Raw genomic sequence first — 26,150 nt, forward strand, 5'->3', positions numbered from 1 at the left:
AGCGGATGAAGCCACAGCAGCTAACGCCCGTTAGCTTGCCAGTTGCCACAGTTAGCGCGTTGCTTAAAAGCTAATACATGAACACCTCTTTTTTTTATTTTTATCAAGAGATGTTAAAATTGTCATTTCTCTTTCATTTGTTAATGCACATTTACAATGATGAGCAGCGTATGGGCCATCATAGCTAACGTGACGTTAGCTCATAGCCTTAAAAGCTGTCACAGAATAGTTTTTATTTTAATCACAGCAACAGGTTGTTAAAACTGAAGACCAAATTTAAATTCTTAGTATTGTTTATTTTTTTGGTCACTTTTACGCACGCATTTAGAAGCAGTACATTACCTTAGCTAACACCTGCTAGCTTGCTAAAGTTCCCTCATAGCTTACAAGGACCTCTTCATCACAGGTTGCTAAGATGATAAAATGGTAAATTATTAGTCATTAAACAATAAAATACAAATATCAAACATTTATTTATACATTTACATGGATTGTACTGCTTAATTAGATTGTTAGCGCACACCCACTAGCCTGCTAAAGTTAGCTCACAGCCTACCAAAACTTTTTTATTACAACAGGTTGCTAAGACATTAACATGATAATTCTACTATCACTACATAATCTTTAGTTCTTGGTTATGTTTATATACCTAGTACACATAATATATGCATAGCTAATACCCACTAGCCGGCCAGCGATAGCTCGTAGCATAGCTAATGTAGTAACTAGTTGTTTTTTTCCCAACATGCATATGCTTTAAAACTTCATTTCTCAATTGGTTTTCACTGTAAATGTACTTTAATGAGCAATAATACCAGATAATTAGATGACACTTGCTAGCCTGCCAAAGTTAGCTCCTAGCGAGTTAGCCTGGACATTTTCATCCATTTTTCATCATCCACACAGTAAAGCCTAATTTTACTGTAACTCACATATGAAAATGTAATTCAGAAGCAACAGGAGCTACTTTTAAAAGCATGGCAGTTGACAAGCAGTAGTTCTTTTCTTGAAGCCCGCTGCCATGTTAGACAGCTTCTTGAGATGTCGCTGCAGACTTTTGTGGGGGGTGTTCATAACTTTTACCACACGCTGGATGGAAAGATACAGTCAGGCTGTCAGTGGGGGCTCTGACTGACAGCAGCGGTCAGTAATAGAGTTCTCTTAGGGCTCGGGGTTGTGGTCGTTGGGGGGGGGGGGGGGGGTGTCCTGACAGGGAAATTCAAAAAGAGAAAGTGAGGCGGGCGAGGGAGAAATGGTGGGCTGGTAGAGAAAAAGAGGGCGGGGTGGTGGTGGTGGTGGTGGTGGTGGCAGGGGAGCCCTTTGGGTCAGACAATGGTAAGCATTCTTTCAGTTTACGAGTGAGTGTCCATCAGTGCTGGGGCCCCGGTGGAGGGAGGGAGGCAGGGTTGAGAGTTGGGGGTGCCCCGGCTTTGTTAGCTCGCGGCTAACACTCGCCATTCTCATGGTAATGCCCCCGCGCTCCCAGCTCCCCAAGTTGTCCAACAAATAAAATGGGCCGCATTCAAACCTCAAGTCCCTCGAGAAAGACACAGAGAGGCAACAAGATGGTTAACAGTGGAGTCTGGGGCGTATTTTTTTGATTTTTTTTTTTACCCCCTTCTCCAAAAGTTCTCCAGAGCCAGAAGTGATATTTCAATTGAGCGCTTTATTTAGAAAAGAGACTATACGGCTGAGCTTTCTTTGCAAATTTGTTTATGTTCCCGTCAAGGGCCGACATTGTGGTGTTCTCCCACTCCACTCGAGAGGGCCAAGTGCTCTGAATGTGCCGCGCTTTGCCTTCTCGGCATCTGTTGTTATTTATTTATTATTAATTGTTTTTGCGGGGAGGATTTGAGGATGTGGAGCGCGGCCTCGGTTGTTCCTCTTGCGCTTCACAAAAAAAGGGGAGTGAGGAGTGAGACAGGAAGAAAAAAAACGTGAGAACAAAAAGCTGCAACGTGGAAAAAACAAAAAGGGGCCATGCTAGATTCAGTTTGAAAGCATCTTGAGCCTCTTTTACGCACATTTTGTGTGGCTGTACTGTAGAAACGGAGCTGATGCGAAATGGCGGGTCAAGCAGTCCATAATGTTGAGGTAGTCGTCCATCCAAAATGATATATTTTTTTTAAATAGTACTTAAGGAATTTTCTGCCACATTAACTCATTTGCTCCCAAAAACATATAAATACGTTCTATTTTAAAATTTGTAAGTGTTCCAAACTGGTATTTATCATTTTTTTATGTTGTTTTTTTAATGCTAGAGCATACAGAAGGCTTTGATGCAGCCTCTCAAATGAACAAAACAGTTGAAGCAACGGTAGTTATTACAAAAACGGTCAGCAGGTGGCAGCAGAGTATACGAGATCAACCAGGACCATGTAGCAAAAAGCTCTTTCCCCCACTGTTTTAAACAGATTTGTGAATATTGATGAACTATATTCTAATGCTAATTGCTGCAAAACGGAAACAGATAGAAACATACTTTTTTTTCCTGATGAAAGAAGAGACTCTAATCTTTCTTTTGGTAGGTTCCATGTTTTTATAGCAATAGAACACAATATTCTGTGGGCCTTGCAAAATCCGTCCAAATCCAGTAAAACAGCTGGGAGCGAAGGGGATTGCTTCAGTGAAAATGGCTGGGAGTGATTGAGTTAATAGCATCTGTAGTGGACTTTGGAAATTGATAACAAAATAAAGCTATCTGATGTGAAAATTGATGATTTTTTTCAAAGTGAGCTAACAAGAATACGTATATAGAAAGAGGTCAAAAAGGGAACTAATTATTAATAAATCTATGTGGGGAGTTGATACAAGGTCCAAACAGTTAAAATGGCTAAATGAAAATTGTCTCTCCGACAAGTATTTTCTAAGTCCCACCAGATTTGTGCAAAAGTGTCAATTTGGGCTACTTTGAGATTCTCCTTCTTGAACTTTTGACTTTATTTTTACCTCTCTGTACGTAGGTGAAACATATCAAGATGTTTGGGAGGCTGAGGTAATTGTTATGACTTGGTGCAGGGCATTGAGGAATGGAAGCCACCATGCCTTCCCCCTGGGCATTGTGGCGGTGTGAAATGGGATAATAAAGGCTATTTCATCCTGTATCTGCCGAGGGGAGGGAGGGGTGCGTTCGAGCCGACTGAAAGAGTTTTTCCTTAAACAGAGCGCACAAAGCGTTTGGTTTTATAGCTCTTGGGATGTGTTTGGGTTGGTGTTGATCATCAGTGGTTGCTCCGCAGGGGTATGCCAGACATCCAGTGGATGAATCTGGATCCAGTCAAGCTCATGGAGGAACTGAGTCAGTTCACGTCCCTGGAAGGTTTTAAGGAGATGTTGGACAAAGCCCAGGTGGGATTTTGTTTTACTTATTAATAGGATTTCCGTGATTTACCGCTGTGGTTCGGCGCGTTGACTTTTTTTGTGTGCGATTTGGCAGGTGGGCCACGCCTACATGAACCGGCCTTGTCTGGACCCGTCGGATCCCGAATGCCCTCTCAGTGCTCCCAACAAAGAACAATTAGAGGTATGGATGCGTTCAACGCATTACTCACCGGGAGGGATTATGGTACAGTATACACCATCCAAGTGGCTCACCATGTGTCTTTGTCCCTTGTAGTCTCCTGACATCGCCGGACGCCTCCAAGGCGGTTGCCACGGTTTTAGCCGGAAGTTTATGCACTGGCAGGAGGAGCTGATCCTGGGAGGGCGTGTGAAGAACAGCCAGGATGCTCTAATGAGGTAAGCTCGGCTTCCTCACCCTTGGAGTTGTTATTTTTAGGCGCAGGTGCGAACGCCCGGCAGTTGTCCCGTGACGGTAGAATAAAGTAGGAGTGTCACGAAATTAACATTTTTAATCGTATCTAATCGCATGACTTCAATAGTTAACTCATGATTAATCGCACATTTTATTTCTGTTATAAATGTACAGCAAAATGTACTTTTTTTTTTTTTTAGTTTTCATACTCTTGTTAACATAATAGTGGGAAAAATGTTAAACTAATAGAAATATGGCTGCATCTTTTAGTCACTGATACAGATATTTCAAAAATAATTCATAAAATTGAGTTAAAATTAAAAGATGTACTGTAAAAAACAAGTGTGATATTGATTTGTGTTGAGGTCATAATTCTACCACTAGATGGCATAATTGCATTTGTAAGACATTGGTGACAGCTCAGTGCATTTTCTTTTCATATTAAGAGCTAGCTAACTTGGGAAATTCTGCACATTTTTAAATTTGTAAAATGCAACTTGACCCCAGTCTCCCCAAATATATGCATTATTATTAAATTTTCTACTGCTAAATTTTGACGCGGACATGTCTGCTGCATTGCTTTCCAAGTAAGGGGTGGTCATTAAGCGCACGTTAAAAAATTTGTGGGGTTAAAGGAACTTTAAATTAACTCAAAATGTATGCACTAATTTTGATACCCTTAATATAAATAAAATATAAAGATGACTCTGATTCTGACATTGGCAATACACTTTACAGTTGATAATACACTTTCAGCCATTTTTTTGCTACTCAGTAAAGTTTGGGAAACACTGGCGACTCAAAAAGAATCCACATTTTTTCAAAAGCTTGCACTGCATTTAAAAAGCGCACTGACCGCATTGGTTCCAGGCCCAGATTGCGACCCACGTGGGCCCGTTTAGCTGAATGAAAGAGGATTCCCGTCCCATCGGCGAGAGAATCACACTCTCGCATTTGATTTACAATCATTTCTCCAGCAGCGCCGGCGCTCGCCGCGCTTGTGCCAAGAAAACCTTTTTTGTCATCTGGGAAGGCGGCCCAGAGAGCAGCAGACTGACCAGATACACAAACACCTGCTTTTTTAGAAGCACTTCAGGGACAATAGTGTGGCTAAATTGAATTTATTTTTTTTCTCTGCAGCGCCGAGGCTCTTCAAACTATGTTCCTGTTGATGAGCCCTAAGCAGCTGTACGAGCACTTTAAAGACGACTACGAGATCCACGACATCAACTGGAATGAAGAGAAGGCTACTGCCATCCTGGAGTCGTGGCAACGCAAGTTTGTGGAGGTAGGAACAATTCCAGAACAGTGACAATTTAGACGAAAAAGTTTTGTCGTATTTTTCTCAAATTATTTTCTTCTGATGAAAATGAAACGATTTTTTTTTTTTTTACAAAATAGAAGCCATTCATTGAGACGATGACGATAACTAAATTGACTGACAATTTTGTCAATGTCGAAAACAACAGTGACGAAAATTCACAAAATCCAATCAGAAGGAATAAGGTGCAGGTGGGAGAAAATAACCACTGAGAAATTGTGCACCTGTAAAATTAATCTCAGACAATTATGCACTTATTTTTTTGCGGTGAAAACTAAGTTTAATAAAGACACAGTTGTGTTAAATGTGTCTTGCGTCTTAAACGACAGTTAAAAGTAGGTGTGTTATCATTGAAGGAAAACATCGACTAAATTTGCTCGGTATTTTCAACTAAAACTAAAACTAAGACTAAAACTTAAGTTTCACTCAAAAGACTATTACTAAAACTAAATAAAAAAGTTATTGTCAAAATTAACACTGTTCCAGAAGACTCTAAATTGTCCGTAGGTGTGAACGTGAGCATGAATGCTTGTTCGTCTGTACGTGCCCTGTGATTGGCTGGCAAAGTCAGATGGGGTAGGCTCCACTTCCCCTGCGACCTGAATGAGAATAAGCAGTCATTTTCTGACCATATTAAGCACAATATCAATGAATTATTTAAATGTTTTAAATATATTTTCATACATAAATTGCTCCGGGTTATAAGGCGCATTATTTTTGTGTAGTATTGTATGTTGAATAGTTTATTCTAATTGTACCACATCGCTAGTCAATCTGGTGACCGGTGGTTGTGTTTATCAACTTATAACTTTGGCTAACGCTAAATGCTATCTTGGCTGACAGTTTAACAGCTGTAAACAACACACTGCACTCACCATTAACCTTTTGGACTCGGCCCTGGACTACATTTCCCATGATTCTTAGACATAGAAACAGGAAATGACACAAACAGACACATGCTAGCGAGTCAATATGGGAATAAGAACGTGAACATAATGGGAAGGTATTTGAATTAAAGGTGGCAAACTGAAAAGCCGACATCCATCCATACATAAGGCGCCCCGAGATATAAAACACAAATTACAGGATTTTAAGTGCGCCTTATGGTCCAAAATATACAGTATACAAAATGGAGGCCATCGCTCGTCTTGTTTTACTTTTACTTTGTGGTTGAACCAAATTGTGTAACTGTTTTGACTTTGCAGTCAGTCTGTGACTCCCGAAAAGTCACCCATTTTGCTTTTTGTAAATACTTCAAACCACAGTAGCATTCATGTAAACGCTGCAGTCATACAATGAGGAGATATTTCCATGTTCTTACGCACACTCGTGTTGGAATTCCGTCAGCTTCCTTGTAAGCAAATGGCTGTGTGTGTGTGCGCGCGCGCGTGTGTGTGTGTGTGGCGCAGGCCAATCATCTCTCACTGTCAGAGCCCTCGTTATGGGAACAAGCTGTTGCTGTGATAGCTGACACCCACCACTGCGGGGCTAAGCGGGGAGGGCCAACGAATGACGTTTTTTTGGGGGGGGAACGCACAATCCCACTGTGCGACCAATACAAAACAATGCAAAAAATGTGAAATTGTTATAGTGATGATATATTATTAATAAAAAAATTTAAAAAGCTGACTCGCGTTGATGGCAGCAGCCTCCTGAGTCATGTGATCCCCATTCTTTTCACCTTTGACACTGCAACCTCTGGCATCTGTGCTCATTACTCCTCGGTTGTCATACGTACACACACCAGCACATGTGAAAACACACACACATATCCGTGTTCTCTTTCAAAGGGCTTTTTCAGTTTGGGGGCGCTCTTGAATACGGCCGCGTTGAAAGGGACATGCGAGCACTGATGGTACTGGACTCTTTCATGTTAAATAAACAACGTGCAGAATGTATGTAATGGCGTCCAACTCACTTCTTATGTCAAACGCTAATAGCATTTGGACAGGCTGACGTGAGCTAAACGTGAGATGTGGAAGCACTTTCTGCAGAGGCTCGCGCTGATTTATCGCTTGTTTATCCCTCAGGTGGTCCACCAGAGCATCCCGTCCAACTCCAGCCAGTCCATCCACGCCTTCTCCACCACCACCCTCAACGACATCATGAAGTCCTTCTCCGATGTCAGCGTCCTACGGGTAGCCGGAGGGTACCTGCTCATGGTGAGCGTAGCGATTGATTCGTCCGTCAATTTTGGAGCGCGGCGAGATTTTGACACGCGTGTTTCCCCCCCCAGCTGGCGTACGCCTGCGTGACCATGCTGAGGTGGGACTGCGCCAAGTCCCAGGGGGCCGTGGGACTGGCCGGCGTGCTGCTGGTGGCTCTGTCGGTGGCCGCGGGTTTGGGTCTCTGCTCCCTGCTGGGACTTTCCTTCAATGCCGCCACTACTCAGGTAACAACGTCGACAAACTACTGCTTTGTTCAACAGCAAACGAGGGGCTGTTTCTTCAGATTTCAGTGGCGAGCTGTGAATTTGGTATTCGGTGGGCGCGCGATCGACCTCTTAATGCTGTTGCAATTGTCATGTCGGGATAAGAGAAAACAATACATATATGGGTATACGATAGTATCACATAAAGTAGTTCGAAATGTAGGGGATTGTCCACCACCACTTGTCCGCGACACTTGTAGCTACTTACTATTTAATTTTGACATCTTTTAAAAAGAATATAAAAAGCCATTAAAAAACAATAGAATTCTCTTTTGATTGGAATGATGGTTGACATTTAATTCTTAATTCACAAAGTCACAACTATCAAATGTAACCACATAAACCCCAAAATGTGCAAGACGAGCACCCGTCGAAAATGGTTTGCTTCCCCAATCAGTAACACCTGTCTGCTGGTGGAACGCCAATTAAGTATTACCTGGCCACCTGCCCCTGGCTCAGGTAAACAAACAAAAACACATTGCCCCCCCGAGTTGTTGGAGGTAAATAACACATTCCCGTGTATAATACGCCCCCCAAAATCACCCCTTAAAAGCGCCCCCCCCCTTTATTTGTGTATAATACGGACCCGCAATGTGTTGGTATTCTTTACTATCAGAGTGAATAATAGGAATGAATAAAGATTCAAAACATACCAACAAAAATAAATATGTTAATTACGCATATTGAGTAAGCAGATTTTTTATTTATTTTTTTACAACCCCTAGATACTGCCTAGTAATTTTTTCATTTATTAAGCCCCCCTGTATAATACCCCCCCCCTCAATCTTCTATTGTTTTTGTTAATAATGAGTGTTATTCTCACTCTCACTTTAATAATGAGTGGCAAAATGGCCGCCCCCTGAGATGGATAAAAAAAACTAGATTTTACTGCTTAGCTCATATTCCATTTTGCACAGTATCAATCAGAATACCGTATTTAGACTAGTGTGGCTGCATATAACCTATTTTTATTAAAAAATAAATAAATTGGGTTGACTTCCTGTTTACATTAACCAGGCTAGGATCTAGCTAAAAAGTAACAAGATACTGTAAGCAGTGCAGCAAAGAAAAACACTTTGAAATGAAAAGAATAGACTATTAGGAATAAATTAATAGCATTTCATGAAACCTGTATTGGAATTTGGGTTTAAGCCTTTCGCCTGTTCAGACATGCTTGTTTTTGATGCCGACCACTCTCGCTGACCTTTTGTCTCTCGTCCCAGGTGCTTCCCTTCCTGGCACTTGGAATTGGAGTGGATGACATGTTTCTTCTGGCTCACTCCTTCACAGAGGCCGGCAGTAACATTCCCTTTAAGGTGCCTTCCCTCTCCAATTCTCGACTTCCGTCCGTCCCTTTTCTCTCCTCCTCCTCTAAGATGCGTTCTCTCCCAGGAGCGCACCGGAGACTGTTTGCGTCGCACGGGCACCAGCGTGGCTCTGACTTCCATCAACAACATGATCGCCTTCTTCATGGCCGCCCTCGTGCCCATCCCGGCCCTGCGAGCTTTCTCCTTGCAGGTATCCGATTTCATTTTTTTTTTTTTTCCTTATGCAAAGAAATAAACAATTGCGCCGCGAGAGGCCCGCGGCTCCTTTGAAAATGAAAGGGATAACTTAAGAGAGGTGACATTTATTCAGAGCAGGGGAAAGTCTTTGTTCCCATTTTTATGGCCACTGCACCAACAGCGCCAACTCTCTTTTTTTTTTTTTTTTTTCTAAACGTGCAATGTGGACGAGTCAGAGCAAAGCACCGAGGAGACAGAGGGAGAACTGGAGGGGAGCACTCGGATCCGTATATCACTGGGCCGTCGGGACGCTTTGCTCTGATCTGTGACTTAACTGTGGGTGGTCCGCAACACACAAATACACACTCGCGTGAGTGCACACAGTGCAAACCGCAGCCAGTCAGGACGTCAGATCCAGGGGGGCTGCAGCAAGGGGCTGCTGAAGGCTGATGGTTTCGCTCAGACTCATGACATAGATGTATATATTCACCGCCCCGCCCCCTCCCCTCCCCTCCCCTCCCCTCCCCTCCCCTCCCCTGCTTCGTTGTTCTTTCTTTTTCCCTAATAGTTCTAGAGCTTTACATTCTGGTCTGTTTCTCCTTGCCTGGCCTGCTTAGTGTTTCCGTTTTGCTTTGTTTAGAGCAAGGCTGTCTGACTTGTTTACGCCATATATATATTTTATATATATATATATATATATATAAATATATATATAAAACTTGACGTTCTCCATCTCATGTTGCTTTCTGCTTCCTTCCAGGCGGCCATCGTGGTGGTGTTCAACTTCGCCATGGTGCTGCTCATCTTCCCCGCCATACTCAGCCTGGACCTGCACCGGCGCGAGGACAAGCGCCTGGACGTCCTGTGCTGCCTGTACAGCCCTTGCGCCGACCGGGTGATCCACCTGTCGCCGCACGAGCTGTCGGACGGCGCCGAGCAGAGCCAGGCGCCGGCCTCGCATACGCACCAGTACGCCACGGGCTCCACCATCACCACCAGCACGCAGATCACCACCACGGTGCAGGCGTTCACGCAGTGCGACGCCGCCGGGCAGCACATCGTCACCATCTTGCCGCCGACCTCTCAGATCTCCACCAGCCCGACTTCCATCATCCTTTGTCCCAATGCGCATTCACAAGGTACGAGGATTCAAAACATTTGAGCAAAAGCAATTACTTGTGAGCATGAACTGTCGTAACAATTGTTGCGTTTTCCCCTTCTAGCTATCACGCCGACACCGAGCACCCCCGTTCAGGATCCCTACGGCTCCCAGCTCTTCGCCCCTACCTCAAGCTCCACCCGGGACCTCCTCGCTCAGGTGGAGGACTCCAAATTGGGCAAGAAGTGCGTCCCGCTCCCGTTCCTCCACTGGAACCTGTCCCATTTCGCCCGGGAGAAATACGCCCCGCTTCTCCTCAAGCCCAAGAGCAAAGCCGTCGTTGTCATCCTCTTTCTGGGCCTCCTGGGCCTCAGCCTGTACGGGACCACCATGGTGCACGACGGCCTCTACCTGACAGACATTGTGCCACGCGACACCAAGGAGTACGACTTCATCGACGCCCAGTTCAAATACTTTTCCTTCTACAACATGTATCTGGTCACCATGGATGGATTCGATTACGCCCGCTCACAAAGACTTCTGATCCAGCTACACAACGCCTTCAATTCTGTCAGATCCGTGGTCCGAGACAGCGACGGCAAACTGCCACGCATGTGGCTGCACTACTTCCAGGACTGGCTCAGAGGTACTTCATTGTATTTTGTTTGTTTGTTTGTTTGTTTGTTTGGTTTTTTGTGTGAAGTGAGTCAGGGAAAAGATGCTGAGGATGGGCATAATAATGTGATTATGTTATGCCAAGTAGATCTGCCTCACACTCCACCAACAAAGATACAAGACTCCTGTTAACTTATTGTTGTTGGCATGGATACTAACCTGGATCAAAAGATGGTGGAGGTTAACATTCTTCAGAATTGAAATTCAAGGTTCAAATTCAAATTAAATTTTCAAGACTCAAATTCAGAATTCAAATACAGGATTCAAATTCAGAATTCAAATTCAAAGTTCAAATTCAAAATTTAAATTCAAAATTTAAATTCAAAATTGAAATTCAATATTCAAACGTCAAATTTCAAACTTCAAAGTTTAAACTCCAAAGTTCAAAGTTCAAAATTCAAGATTCAAATTCAAAGTTCAAATTCAAAATTGAAATTCAAATCAAAAACTGAAATTCAAAATTGAATATTTGAAATTAAATTCAATATTCACAAACTTTAAACTTCAAAATTCAAATTCAAATCTTCTCTGGCCTTTCTGTAAGGAGGTCGTAGGTTTACGCTTGCTTTCGACGCACCCCAAAAGTCAGTTGCGATAGACTCCAGCTCACCTGTGAGCCTAATACAGACAGACGCTATAGAACACGGATGGATGAAATCAGATCATTCAGTGATGTCATTTGGCGCGGGGAGGGTAGGCCGTTTTTTTTTCAGGTGTACTAAAAGCGGGAGTGAATGAGGGTGGGGTGCGAAGGGTGAGTGAAAGTTCAGTCTTGCTGTTTATCCACATCCACCTGGGCTCAGGGGTGGAGCAGTAGACAGATTGGGGTGGGGTCGGAGGTTATCTTTTGTACGTGCGCGTGCGTGTGCGCGTGCGCGTGCGTCCTCAGGCTAGGACATGTCAGAGGCCCAGTCAGGAGGAAGTAATAGCTAACAGGTCAATCAAAGCCAGCTGTCCAAAACGAGACAGAAACAGAAATTTGATATTTCACACTGGAAGGCTGCTCTTATGGTTGCACCCAAGCAGAAATGAAACGACAAATGACAAGCGCGGTAATCTTTTCATGTCCTTTTTTTTTTTTTACAGGTCTTCAGGCTGCTTTCGACGCAGACTGGCTGGCGGGGAGGATCACCCCGGACAGCTACCGGAACGGCACCGAGGACGGCGCCCTGGCGTACAAACTCCTCATCCAGACCGGCTCCAAGAAAGAACCTTTTAACTACAGCCAAGTAAGATGAGGCCTCGCTTCTTGTGTTGCACTACCAACATCTCTGCTTGCCGTCCCGTCTGACAAAACGTTCCTTTTGTAGCTGACTTCTCGTCGGCTGGTGGACGCAGAGGGTCTCGTCCCCCCTGAGGTGTTCTACATTTACCTGACGGTGTGGGTCAGTAACGATCCTCTGGGCTACGCCGCCTCCCAGGCCAACTTTTATCCGCATCCCAGGGAGTGGATCCACGACAAGTACGACACCACCGGGGAGAATCTGCGCAGTAAGTCTCCAAGAACAAAAATCAGATACAGTCATCCGATCTTCATGACGGCAGTTACGTTTCGAACCCACGCAGTCCGCGATATAATGAAGTTAAAGCCTTAAAATAGCCATTACATATACTATTGCAAATACTATTACTACTACTACTATCTTGGACATATGATTAGGTACGCCCAGGGTTCTGGTCAATTCATTAGGTACACCCTGGACCCCCAAAACGTCATGTTTGTTCAACCATTAACATAGCATCGTCAAATGCTGCATTCGAGGAAAGCGGAAAGTCAGACTTTTCCGACTTCAAACCAGGAACCCAAAAATCCCACTGACTTCGATGTGACATCACTCTACAATGACGACCTCTATGGAAATACATACCGTGAATGGTAAAACACAATTTACTCGAGTATAAAACTAGATAGCTTTCTTTATTTATAAATATTTGACATAACTAATATAACTACTGAACTGTATGGAATGCTTATGAAAAAAGATCAAAACAATAAACAAATCAAAATTGCGAGAAGGTAGGTTTGGTCAAAATGTTTTTCGAGGACCAAAATAAATAAAAAATTAACACTAGCCGCCATTTTGGTTGTTTACTTTCGCCTCAAATGCTTTCAGGTCAGAACTGGGAAAAGCCAACTGGCATAAGTCCGACATCCGACCATCCTCGAATACAGCAAAAGAGCGCAAGCCATTTTCAACACTTTTAATAATTCATAAACTGACCAAAATGATAGATTTGTGAAAACAAGATGACATTTGCCAAATTGTGACCTTTGAGGTTTCGGCCCAACGGCAGCAATATATGCTTTCCTAATATCAATTTCTAGCCGAGATTCTCCTTCACACCCTGCCCTCTTTCTCATCCTTGCAGTTCCGGCCGCAGAACCCCTGGAGTTCGCTCAGTTCCCGTACTACCTGAACGGGCTGCGGCAAGCCGGCGACTTTGTGGAAGCCATCGAGAGCGTGCGAGCCATCTGTGACGAGTTTAGCGGCAAGGGCGTTTTCAACTACCCCAACGGATACCCCTTCCTCTTCTGGGAGCAGTACATCGGCCTCCGGCATTGGTTCCTGCTGGCCGTCAGCGTGGTGCTGGCGTGCACCTTCCTGGTCTGCGCTCTGCTCCTGCTCAACCCGTGGACCGCCGGCATCATTGTGAGCGCACCTCTCCGGCTTTCATATTTTCCACCCCAACGGCGCGATTAGCCCGCTTCCCTCCCCGCTCGTCTTGCTCTCAAGCCGCTCTGCACAGCTCAATAACGTCGTCCGGCGCGGGGGGGGGCCCCTTTGGCTCCGCGGAGGGCCGGTGCGCACACACATACGGGGGACCTTTGTCATTCTAATGTAGGCTGGGCCGGCCTTACAAAAGGGAATGCAAAGGAGCGAGAAAGACTTTGCCCTCCCAAAGCCTCTACCTCCAACTCCATCAGCGCTTTTGTCAGTGGGGGAACGAGAGGCTCGGGGACAGGACGGATCTGCCCAGTCGCGACCTTGGCCCGCTCGACCCATCCATCAGGAGAGATGTGCGAGCCAGAAAAAGAGAGACAGTCTTGAGTTGTTAGAAAACGTTTCACACACAAGCTGGTGCAGAAAACGTTTCACACACAAGCTGGTGCCCCCCCCCCCCCACGCCAAACAAATGCATGTCCACAGCCGTTTGAGGGGGTGGGCCGGAGCACAACAACAGTTGCGGCTTCTGCCGGAATGTGTTTAATTGGACTAAAATCAGACATACATGCGTGTGTAGTCTCCATGCATCCGCCCGCCTTTGGAGGTTTTCAGTCAGCCTGTATGTGGTCGAGTAGTAAAACGTGGAGCCGGGTTCCAAACGGCTTTTATCATTTTGCAATCCCACCGGGATCAAAAAGCTCTCAGGAACTGCCTTGTGGTCTTCGCTTGCACCAGCGGGGGTGTCGTTTATTTACGCATCGTAGTATATGTTCCAAAAATCGTCATATGAGGAGACCTTATAACTAACATTATTTCAATAGGTTTACCCCCCCTCCAACATGCAATAAACACATTTCGCAAACAATTTGCAACCTGAGAAAATACTTGCGGACATGAGTGTACCTTTAAGAGGCGGAGCCCGATGGGCTAGAACGTGAGCTGTGCAGCTCTGGGTGTGTTTTGTCTGTCGTCTGAAAAGTGCATCTGCGACTGTGGCTCGCCTTTCCCATATGCAAGGGCATGACAGTGAATCCTGTAAAAAGTAACAAATATTGTTTGAAAAAATGCAATACAATAGCGTAACCAAGGGTGTAGTAGCCAATACATAAAAAAACGATTAATTGACAATTAAATTAATTGTCGACAATTTTATACTTTGCTAAGTAACGAATTACTTCTACAAGGCACCAACTTAGTTACTAACTCAATTTCCTTGGAAGATGTAGTTATTTATTTTTCCAATTACTTTTTTAAAAGTAACATGCCTAACACTGCCATTCAATGATTAGGTTTTGGCGCATATCAGCAAATAAGAATACCAGAATTACTTTGCTAAGTAACTAATTACTTTTCCAAGCAGTAACAATTACTAAAACGTAGTTACTCCACTACTTTTTGGAAGAAGTAAGTAGCATGCCCAACACTGTTCAATCGACGATGTCGGCATATAAAAATATCAGAATTACTTTCCTGAGTAACTATTTACTTTTACAAGGCAGTAACTCACTTACTTTTTGCAAGAAATAATCTGTAACTATAATTACGTTTTAAAAGTAATAAGCCCAAACACTGCCTATCGACAAATAGGTTTAGGTGCATGTCAGTATACAAAAATATCATAATTACTTTTCTGAGTAACTAATTACTTTACAAGGCAGTAACTGAGTTACTAAATCAATTACTTTTTGAAAGTGGTCATTTGTAACTGTAAGTAATTGCTTTTTTTTTGGGGGGGGGGGCACATGTTAACTGCCGTCTCCCATGAATATTCCCGGTCCGATTTGTGGTCACAGTACGTAACACAGTAACTAATATTAACGGTCCGTGATACTTTCGGTCGCAAACAGGAGGGTTGCTATTGTCTCACTTTCTGTCAATCATTATGAGCACCTCTGTGGGAGGAGAAGGAAGGCGCATGGTGGGATGGAGAACTATTAGCCCCGGGGCGGGTAATTTGACGCCACGCGGCCGAGACCCCGGGGTCAAAGATTGTGTGGGGTGAAAAGGCAAAAGAGCTCAAGTCAGTCCCTCACGTCACCTTTAATCTTCACGCCGTCTCGCTTCCATTCTTTCATCGGGCCGATTCCCTCAACTCAACGCTCCCTTTTTTTTGGTGCCTTCAGGTGTTTATCCTGGCCATGATGACGGTGGAGCTGTTCGGCGTCATGGGTTTGATCGGCATCAAACTGAGTGCCATCCCCGTGGTCATCCTCATCGCCTCGGTGGGCATCGGAGTGGAGTTCACGGTTCACATTGCGCTGGTGAGAACAATTTTGCGAATTGACCCCAATTCCAGTGCCCATTCCCTTCTTCAAACCTCCTCGCTTCACATATAGGACACCATCCTGTAGCGCTACACATCCCCCCCCCAAAAAAATAAAATAAATCCAGGAATTCCGACGCGTGCCAAGCCTCGCCACCACAAGCGCGCGTTTTGTGCGATCGGCAAGATTTCCACCTCATTTCTCCTTTCCACCTTTCCCCTCCCCCTTTTCTTTCTGCGGCAGGGCTTCCTGACAGCCATTGGCAGCAGAAACAAGCGCTCGGCCGTGGCTCTGGAGCACATGTTTGCCCCGGTGGTCGACGGCGCCATTTCCACCCTGCTGGGCGTTCTCATGCTGGCGGGGTCCGAGTTTGACTTCATCATGAGGTGAGACGCAAGTGTGTGCGTGGATCTGGGATGGCAAATGTACTCATACTCTTAAATGGAAGTACAGATGGTTGTGTGTAAAAAAAAAAAAAAGGAAAATAAGGAAAGTACTGATTAAGCGCCTAGTAAAAGTCAAAAAGTAGAGACTCTGAAATGTACTGTACAGTGAATTCAGACATTTGTACTCTACATGTGCTCAATTATAGACATCAGTTTTCCTGATTGCCACGGCTAAAATGGCGTCTAATGACACACTTTGCCTTCTGGTCGGAGTCATCCCACCCTTAATAATCAAGTTGTTGGGTGCTTTCGTTCATATCACGGTTATCCAGCACAATTGCAGTTGACTTAGTTGTTACGAGGAGGCCCAAGCCTGTTAGCTTGTGAGCTAGCTGGTGAGGTATTGACATTGACAAAAGTCAAAATGGCGGTCATCCCAGTGAAAGGAAGCTCTCCGCTCATTGGAAAACATTGGACTTTGGATTGTTGTAATTGGATTTGTGAGGATTATTTAAATGTCATTTGACTACTATCACAATTTGCCTGGTTTGGATGCTAGTCACAGGCAAAAGCAAGACATTTCAGAATGTCATTTAAAGTGGTTGTCAGTTCGCCCTCTAGTGGACAAAATTAGTAACAACAATAATTTGACTGAAAACTGCTGTCTGTGTTCTGCTCTCACGGGCCAGATTGGATCCCATGACGGGCCAGTTCTGGCCCGCGGACCATCTGTTTGACACCACTGGTTTACACCGTGTAAAGGAAGCATTTGTATTGCATTGCATTGTGGAAATATCAGAAATGCCCGATAGTCGGAATTGTCAATTCCGGCATTCCATGTAGGGATGTTTAGGCAAAAGAAAGATGCTATGCTAACTAGCCTAAATGTGTGTGTGATTTAAATTTGACTTACTTGATGATTTCTTTTTTTATCATTCTAATCAAATTTAAGACATTTATTTTCACATGGACTTTATGTTAAAAAGTACAAATGAATTGTGCAAAATGAGCGTCACGTTTTCAAATGGGGCTAAATACGTTCCCATCGCTTTGCTAATGTTGTGAAATGAGTAAACAAGAGTTGTCGGAAATAGTGACAAGCCTATTTTGACTAAATAAAGAGTAGAGAGAACAGACATCTTAACTGAAATGTAGGGAGCAAAAATAAATGTAGTCTTAGAAATAAATACTCAAGTAAAGTACTTAAGTACTCTACAACTACTTTGCTACTTCTACTTGTGTGACACCTTGAGAGAATGTTTTGACGGCGGCCTGGTGTGGAGCCAGTTGTCCTGTCTCACCCCGGGTTGCAAGGAAGCCTTGTCGGTGGGGGGGGGTCAGAATTTCATGCAGGTGGCAGGCAGCGTTATACCCCTATTTAAGCACACACACATACACCTGGTTCCGTCACTCCGGACACACGCGCACGCACATGCATCCATCTCTCCGACCTCAGAACACACAACAAATGGGGAAAACATCAAGGGTGTGTAGCAGCTGCTCGTAAACATGGAAGTGTTCTCCGACCCACTGGGTGGTGTCTCTCCTACTCATACACACGCACACACGCGCGCGAGAATCTGTAAAAATTCCTATCATCTGTTTGGCACTCCCCGCCTCCGTATTGGGTGCCATAGTTAGTTAAAAAAAAAAAAAGTGCTAAATTTGAACCGGTCAGGCAGTTAGATTGTGCGTGGGCCACCAACAGACACGGCTGTCCCGTGTTGGCGTGCGTGCGTGCGTGCGTGCGTGCGTGCGCCCGTTTTCTACCACTGTTTCATGGTCAGAGTGGGGGAAAAAAGACGGCAAATAGCTCAATGTTTTTCAGCTGAATGCGGTCTCGGGCCCAGAACCCAAAACCACAACCTTGAGCTCACAGACTGCGAGCAGGGCCTCCGTGACATAAAAAGCACAGTTTGTCTGCAGAAATGAAGGCGAGGGAGAAGAGAGGAGGAGATGTGCTCGGAGGGTGGCTTCCTTCCTTCCTTCCAGATGGAGGAGGGAAAAGTGTAAACATGTACGGCGTATCCCCATTTATCACGGGGTACATTACAAACCCACCCACTATACTTTTTTTTTTTTTAAAGTCAATGTTAAACATTTTTTGACAATAATGTTATATGTGACCTCACTCGTCTACTAAACATGACATTCTGATGAACTCATTCACTGCCATTGACGGCTATAGACGTCAAAAACTTCATTTGAACTATTTCTATTAGTATAAAATGTTTTCCACTTTTGTTAACAAAAGTATGAAAACCTAGAAAAAAAAATGTTATTGTACATTTAGAACAGAAATAAAATTTGTGATTAATCATGAGTTAACTCAAGTCATGCAATTAATTACAATTAAATATTAGGCGTGTCTGGCAATTAAAATTGTAATTAATTGCATGGCTTGAGTTAACTCACGATTAATCGCAAATTTTATACCTGTTCTAAATGTACAATAACGCCGGACGTAATTTACAAAAAAAAATAAGAAAAGATTATTAAAAATTAGGGCCGTCAGGCGGTTACAATTTTTTTATCGTAATTAATCGCATGACTTCAGTCGTTCACTGAGTTTAAGTGAGTTAACATTCACTGCCATCGACGGCTATAGATGTCAAAAATTATTTTTATCTATTAGTATAAAAACTTTATTGCTACTTTTTAACAAACGGAGCAGGAACATTATTCATAAATTGGGGTCACTCTATGTCCATATTTGTTTGAATACTGTAAAAAAAATATATATATACATCTGCGATGAATCTTTTCGAGAAAGTGACACAAAGCGGTCTGCGTATCTTTGTCGGAGGTCCTGCGGTTGGTCCGGACGGGGCGGGGCTGGAGCCGACTAGCCACAGTCGAGTAAATAAGCTGCAAGTAAACATCTCCTGGCCTTGTAATACACTGAATAAACAGCACGCCTAATTCGACGCATTCAGTCCATAGCAGGCGCGCGTGCACACACACACACACACACACACACACACACACACACTTATCCACAAACATGCACACGCGTAAACACCCCCTGCCCTCGTTCTCACTCGCGACTCCCCAGACCCCGACGGCGAATGGAAAAGATTAAAGTTTGTATAAACAAGAGAATTCCGACGCGCGAGACGCCGTTGGAGGTCCTCGCCGACGTCGGGTCTCGCGCGCTCTCCCCATCCGGCGTCTGTCTCACTCTCTCGCGCTCTTGTTCTGAAGACGTGTCGTTGTAGTCCACCTCAGATCTGGTCCTGCTCGGTTGGAACAGAATCCTTACAGCAAAAGCTGGAGAGTAGGCGGGGGGGGGGCAGCAGGAGAACAGGCCAAAATAATAAATGATCATACTTAGTATATTTAGTGTGGCCGTCAAAGAAAATGGGGTTAAATATCAATAATGTTCATAGCTTGTTTTCCGTATTGTCTCCTTTCTAATTTTCTCAGGAGCTCTTGATTTGTCCCCCCCCCCCCCACCACCCTTTCCTTCCCCCCTTTAGTTTTGCTGAGACGCACGCAACACAGAAACGCACAACAGTGCGCGGAGGGAAGCGTTCTTGTAGCAACAGCCACAGCGGCATCAAAGGGTGTTTTGGTTGGAGTGAGCGGGAATCAGATCTGCCCCCCCCCGCCCCCCATCACCCCTCCTTTGATACCCAAACACCGGGCTTCCGTTTAACTTCTTCTAAAAAATAAGTAGATAGTGGAAGCTACAATAATTAATACAGTATGTCACACAGTGATGGAGAAATTGGCAAACGTTTGGTTTTAGTGTGTTTAAGATGGAAGAGGTGGTGACCAGGATGTGCAGGGTCCAAGAGATTTTTTTTCCTGCCCTTGTATTGGTTCTTGCAATGTGCAAGTCCCCAAAAGTGGGTGGGATACTCCAGACGATCAACACAGCACACCTCACATAACCATATCTCCACCTTCCCCAGAACCAGAAGCTAGGCTAACTGCTAGCGTATATTTGCATTATATTTGCAGACTAATTTGCCGAGTTGTCCCGATTATCGTTACGAATATCCCGTTGCCTCCTCAGGTATTTCTTTGCCGTGTTGGCCATCCTGACCCTGCTGGGAATGCTCAACGGTTTGGTCCTGCTCCCAGTCCTCCTCTCCATGCTGGGCCCCCCCGCCGAGGCGGCCGCGGCCGACGACAGCGGGCGCCGGGCGACGCCTTCGCCCGAGCCGCCTCTGCCTCCGCCCATGGCTCACCACGGTTACTTCGCGGACCACCACGACCCCCGCCGGGCGTTCTCCGAGACGTCCGACTCGGAATACTACTCGGAGATGACGAGCACGTCGGGCATCGGCGAGGAGGATTATAAATACTGCGACCGCAGCGCGTACGGTGCGCCGCCTGCCACCTCGCACATTCTGCTGGAAGCCAGCAAGAATCCCAGTTTCCCCAAACTCACGGTACGCATGAAACCATTTATGAATGCTCGGCGTTTGTAGGTTTTCTACACTGCCGATCCAAATTTTGGGATCGCTCAGAAATGTCGTTTTTTGTTGTTGCGCACAGGAAGTTATTGAGCTCATTGTAGCTAGCAGGCATCTCCACTCGTTTACTTATCAACTCTTGTTGAAGCATCGTCTATAAGTGGCTTTTTAGACACTATTACACGTGTAATGTAAATATAGTGATATATGTGGGAACTAAACACTAAAAGTGTTTGTTTACCTTAATTAAATGTAATTGCTAGCACGTTAATGCTAATCGCGATTGCTAACCGTTTAGCATAAACAGAAGATAATAAATAATTAGTCGTTATATCCGCACAATTCAACTCATGTAGCTATAATTATGTATGTGTGAACTAAATGGTACTTAGTGTTTGTTTACCTTTAACTCATTCACTGCCATTGACGGCTATAGACGTCAAAAATTCATTTGAACTATTTCTATTAGTTTCACATTTCTTTCCACTTTTGTATGAAAACCTAGATTTTTTTTATTGTACATTTATAACAAATATAAAATTTGTGATTAATCGTGAGTTAACTATTAAAGTCATGCGATTAATTACAATTAAAAAAATTAATCGTCTGACACCCCTAATTTTTAATAATCTTTTCTTTTTTTATTAGGGACATCAGGCGATTAAACTCTTTAATTGTAATTAATCACATGACTTCACTAGTTAACTCACGATTAATCACACATTTTATATCTGTTCTAAATGTACAGTAAAAAAAAAAGTATAGGTTTTCTTACTCTTGTTAACAAAAGTGGAAAAAAATGTGAAACTAATAAATAGTTCAAATTAAATTTTTACATCTATAGCCATCAATAGCAGTGAATGAGTTAATGGTAATAGCTAGCGCGCTAATGCTAATTGCGATTGCATAAGCTAATTTTGTTGGTGTTGAATATATCCGCACAATTCAACTCATGTAGCTATAATGATGTGTGTGTGAACTAAATGGTAGTTAGTGTTTGTTTACCTTTAATGGTAATACCTAGCGCGCTAATGCTAATAGCGATTGCTAACCTTTTAGTATACGCTAATTCTGTGGATGCTTTTATACAGATGTTACTAAATAATGTTTCGCTAAATTCAACGCACGTTCAACCTTAGTGGATTAAAGAAATAATTTTTACTCAATTATTCGATCGAATAGATGATAGGATAATCAATTTTATAACCGTTTAGCACGTTCAACCTTAGTGGATAAAAAAACAAAAAACATTTACTCTTTTTTTTTTCAATGGAATAATTGATAGGATAATCAATTTGAAAAAGATTCGATAGTGACAGCCCTAATCTAGATTAGATACCTTGAAATAAGGCCGGTATTGGTACTCGTCAATCCAATGAAAAACAGTCAATATAAATATCGTTGCTAAGATGGCTGAAAATATTGTGAAAATCTTCCATTAAATGATGTGTATTTTCATGTTAGGTGGTGAGGCCGTCGAGGGAAGCCGGCGGACGGCTCGAACCGTCGTCCAGTGACTCTTCACACAATGCTCAGTCGCCTTTGAGCTCGCAGGTGACCTGCTGGGATGGACCCAAGCGGGACCAACAGCAGCAGCAGCAGCAGCAGCAGCAGCGGCAGCTGCCAGGACAACAAAACTTACCTGGAGACAGATGTGCTCACCAGCCTGGGCGGACTTACCCGAGTGGCCCCAGGCTCCAGAGCCACAGAGGCCCTCAGCCAAACAGGACTAAAGGGCCCGCCAACTACGGCAATTCGGCGGCCGGGGGGGCGGTCACCACGGTGACGGCCACGGCCTCCGTGACGGTGGCCGTGCATCCGAGCCTGCCCGGAGCGACGTATCCGGGCTACATGCACGAAGGCTTCGACGCGGACACGGAGTCGGACTGCTTCGAGGCCACTAAGAGGACTAAGTTTTCCTCGTACATGAGAGACTCGTTAGAGCTCCAGGATGCGGAATGTCCGCGGGGTCAGATGACGCAACAGACCAGACAAGGTGAGATTTCATGTCATGTTGACATTAGAGGGGGGGAAAAAAAAAACACATACCGCCAATGGAACCTACTGCCATCTAGTGGACAACCATGACATTTTTCTGCTTGTCACTATAGAAAAACCTTTCGGAAAATCGAATTGACTCTTCTCTCGTGTTTTTCAGGCGGGTCGAGGATCCAGATGGCCAAAGAGTGCTAGAATCCTCCGCACACTCGTCTTCTGGAAACCGTACAAGGACGTCACATAGGATTTATTTGAAGGACATCTATGAGTATATATTTTAATACAAAAAAAAAAAAAGAAGAAGAGGGAAGCTATTTAAAAGAGTACTGTATAACTTTGGGTATACTCGTTTGTTGTGCGGGGAAGTTTTTTTTCTTGGCCCCCTGCATAGTGTATAGAATGAGAATAATAATGTGCTATATGTACAAAGTGTCCGCACAGAGTGAGATCCTATTAAGATATTAGGCTATTGAACATACATGGTCAGTGTTTTATTTCTATTTGTATTATTATGTTGGTTTTTTTTGCTGCTACACAAAGTCATTTTAAGTGATTTGCCTTAAAAAAAAAAATGCAGTAGCCCCTCTTCCTCCCTCTTAAAGCCACACACACACACACACACACATAATATAATGTTGTACTGTCTAACAGATTTCTTAACAATGTGCCTTCATCGTTATTGTCAATGCAGCATCCAGAGCTCAGTATTAAGTCCTTTGCAGTTTTGTCTACTTGAAGGTTTGGTTATTTGTGGCTGCACCTCACATTTAACACAATGGGAACGATAAGGGAGTCTTTTGAATTTGTTGTAACCCCAATGGAGTTACCGATAAGCTATTATTCACATTTTACAGCAGCTCTGCTTTTTTGTTGTTGTTGTTGTTGTTTTGTTTTGTTTTGTTTTTCTTCAGTTCTTACAGAAATTGTCTCATCACTGCCAGTGTTATTTGCAGGGAAGATCTTTTCTGTATGTTTCAAATGGCAGCTTTGGTTTATTTTGTTAAAAAAAAAAGAAAAAAAGTTGAGTCGCTACTGTGCAGTTGTGGAAAAGAATTTCATCCTACATAACCACCTTTGGCTGGAGGAGGTTGAGGGGACGCTCGTGCATTGTTTGTAGTTTAAAAAAAAAAAATGTTAATGTCATGCCATATAAATTATTTATATTAAAAATTTATTTTTGTAGTTTGTACAGATGCTAGTATTTAGACTGAAGTTCTATTTTTAAAGAGTAAATATATATTATATATAAATATATCTATTTGTTGCTGAGTTTTGATTTCCTTTTTGTTTTGCATTTAGGAAAGGGGGGGGTCGTCATGTGGTTGTTGTGTCGGGGCAGTTGTTGAAGTATGAAGGTGTGACTTTTACACCTTGTCTCTCTCTCTCTTCCTTGGTCGCCCCCTTCCTTTGTCATTGTCCACGTCTAAAACACTGTGACTTCTGAAAACTATGCTCAAGAAACCCCTTGTGTGACCGCTATGTTCTCTCACCTGCTATAGAAAATTAACTAACAAAAATAAATCCAATGAAAAAAAAAAAAAAAGTTCCATGTGTCTTTGCCATTTCTTGGTCGCGGTAGTAAAGTATGAACTTGTTTTTTAAGCTAATATTCTGCTACTATGCTGTCGGCATATATGGTAGGTAAATAATGAATCTATACAAAATATTCATGATTTCACATTTTTATCATAGGAGCTACTACCAACGAAACTCTTCCTGTTTGTTGACTTTGTTGCTAACATTCAAAACTAGCTTAGGCAATTATGCTATTAGGTTAAAGAGCCGGAGCAAAAGTGATAGGAATCAAGTCACCACAAAAACAAATCATTCAATTAAGATGAATCAGGAAATGATGCCATTAAGCCAACGACACCGCATTACTGTACCTCCTTTTGTGTAATACTGCTGGACTAATTACCGTTAGCATCCAGGCTAATGCTCAACATTACTCTATGTAGCCTACAGTATGTTCATTGATGGTAGCCTCTTTAGTTTCTTACCGTGTCCTTGTTAGTTAAGAAATGCAAATGAGTCACTTTTAACATACAGAAACTGAAATTTCCCACATTTCGCCGTTTGTGTGAAAAAGTTAGCACTAGCATCCAGGCTAATGCTCATAACAGTATTAATGTTCCTTGATGTAGTCTTTTTAGTTTCTTACTGTGTCCTTGTTGGTTAAGGAATGCTAATTAGTCACTTTTAACATACAAAAACTGAAATTTTACACTTTTAATTCCCTATTTGTATGGAAAAAGTAAAAGTTTAGCACAGGCCTCCAGGCTAATGCTCATCACAGCATTTCATTTATTTATTTTTTATTTTTTAGCCTCTTTAGTTTCTTATAATGTCTTTTTTGGTTAAGAAATAATAATTTGTCAATTTTATCATACAGAAATTGAAAATTCTAACTTTTACTACTTCTCTGTGTGGAAAAAAGTACACGTAAGTTAGCACTTAGCGCGTTCTAGCACCCAGGCTAACACTCATCACAGTATTTACTATTTATGTTCATTTATTTAGCCTTTTTAGTTTCTTATGGTGTCCTTGTTGGTTAAGGAATGCTAATTAGTCACTTTTAACATAAAGAAACTGAAATTTCCTACATTTTGCCGTTTGTGTGGAAAAAGTACAAGTTAGCGCTAGCATCCAGGCTAATGCTCATCACAGTATTATTGTTCCTTGATGTAGCCTCTTTAGTTTCTTACCATGTTCTTTTTGGTTACGAAATAATAATTTTAACATACAATAAAGGGACAATTCCAACTTTTACTTCTCTTTGTTTGTGTGGAAAAATTACAAGTAAGTTAGCACTTACTAGCATCCAGGCTAACACTCATCACAGTATTTATGTTCATTAATTTAGCCTTTTTAGTTTCTTATCGTGTCCTTGTTGGTTAAGGAATGCTAATTAGTCACTCTTAACATACAGAAACAGAAATTTTACACTTTTGATTCCCTATTTGTGTGGCAAAAGTACAAGTTTAGCACAAGCCTGCAGGCTAATGCTCATCACAGCATTTCATTGATTTTATTTAATTTTTTTATTTATTTTTAAGCCTATTTAGTTTCTTACCATGTCCTTGCAAGTTAAGAAATGCCGATTAGTCACTTTTAACATACAGAAACTGAAATTTCTTATTTTTTCTTTTACTTCTCTATTTGTGTGGAAAAGTAAAATATGTTGGAATATTGTTTTCTAATAATAATAATAATGTAATATAGTTTATTAATATTATATTGGCCTTGTTTTTGCCAGATTTAACGGTTTTAATGCGTTGCTTTCTAACTGTAACTCAAAATTTAGAGGTTTTCTTTTTATTTACAAAAACGAAATCGGTTTTAAAAATTAAAAAAACTGCTCGCTCACAAAAGCCAGTGAGACAGTTTGTGTCAAGCGTTTAAAAGTGCAAATTGGGCGACTTTTTGTTTGACAACCTTTCGTCCTTGATGCTTATTCACACGATCCCACTTGAGACCCTCCGCAACGGGAACACACACAAACACAATCAAGCCTAAATTTGAACCATACACAAACCTCTTCCATCCTTTCCTTCCGCATACATAAATATACAGCCATGTGCGCGCGCGCACACACGCGCGCGCACACGCACGCACACTGGGCCCACC

General features: G+C 42.9%; 1 protein-coding gene across 1 annotated transcript in view; it reads left to right on the forward strand.

Moving 5' to 3' along the window:
• ptch2 (patched 2) overlaps positions 1-24,037 on the forward strand; it is a 41,846-nt gene extending 17,809 nt beyond the window's left edge. The window contains exons 6-23 of the mRNA XM_086074372.1: positions 3,240-3,348; positions 3,437-3,523; positions 3,617-3,738; positions 4,895-5,042; positions 7,106-7,237; positions 7,312-7,467; positions 8,730-8,822; positions 8,899-9,024; positions 9,772-10,150; positions 10,235-10,756; positions 11,872-12,014; positions 12,096-12,276; positions 13,156-13,436; positions 15,575-15,712; positions 15,959-16,101; positions 20,123-20,501; positions 21,990-22,521; positions 22,684-24,037. Coding sequence (XP_085930498.1) covers positions 3,240-3,348; positions 3,437-3,523; positions 3,617-3,738; positions 4,895-5,042; positions 7,106-7,237; positions 7,312-7,467; positions 8,730-8,822; positions 8,899-9,024; positions 9,772-10,150; positions 10,235-10,756; positions 11,872-12,014; positions 12,096-12,276; positions 13,156-13,436; positions 15,575-15,712; positions 15,959-16,101; positions 20,123-20,501; positions 21,990-22,521; positions 22,684-22,718 — 3,706 coding nt within the window. The 3' untranslated portion in view covers positions 22,719-24,037. The remainder of the gene's footprint in view (positions 1-3,239; positions 3,349-3,436; positions 3,524-3,616; positions 3,739-4,894; positions 5,043-7,105; positions 7,238-7,311; positions 7,468-8,729; positions 8,823-8,898; positions 9,025-9,771; positions 10,151-10,234; positions 10,757-11,871; positions 12,015-12,095; positions 12,277-13,155; positions 13,437-15,574; positions 15,713-15,958; positions 16,102-20,122; positions 20,502-21,989; positions 22,522-22,683) is intronic.
• Positions 24,038-26,150: the final 2,113 nt, after the last annotated feature.

Source organism: Leptonotus elevatus, chromosome 1 (assembly GCF_054856555.1).
Source record: "Leptonotus elevatus isolate MCC_2025b chromosome 1, RoL_Lele_1.0, whole genome shotgun sequence".
NCBI lineage: Eukaryota > Metazoa > Chordata > Actinopteri > Syngnathiformes > Syngnathidae > Leptonotus > Leptonotus elevatus.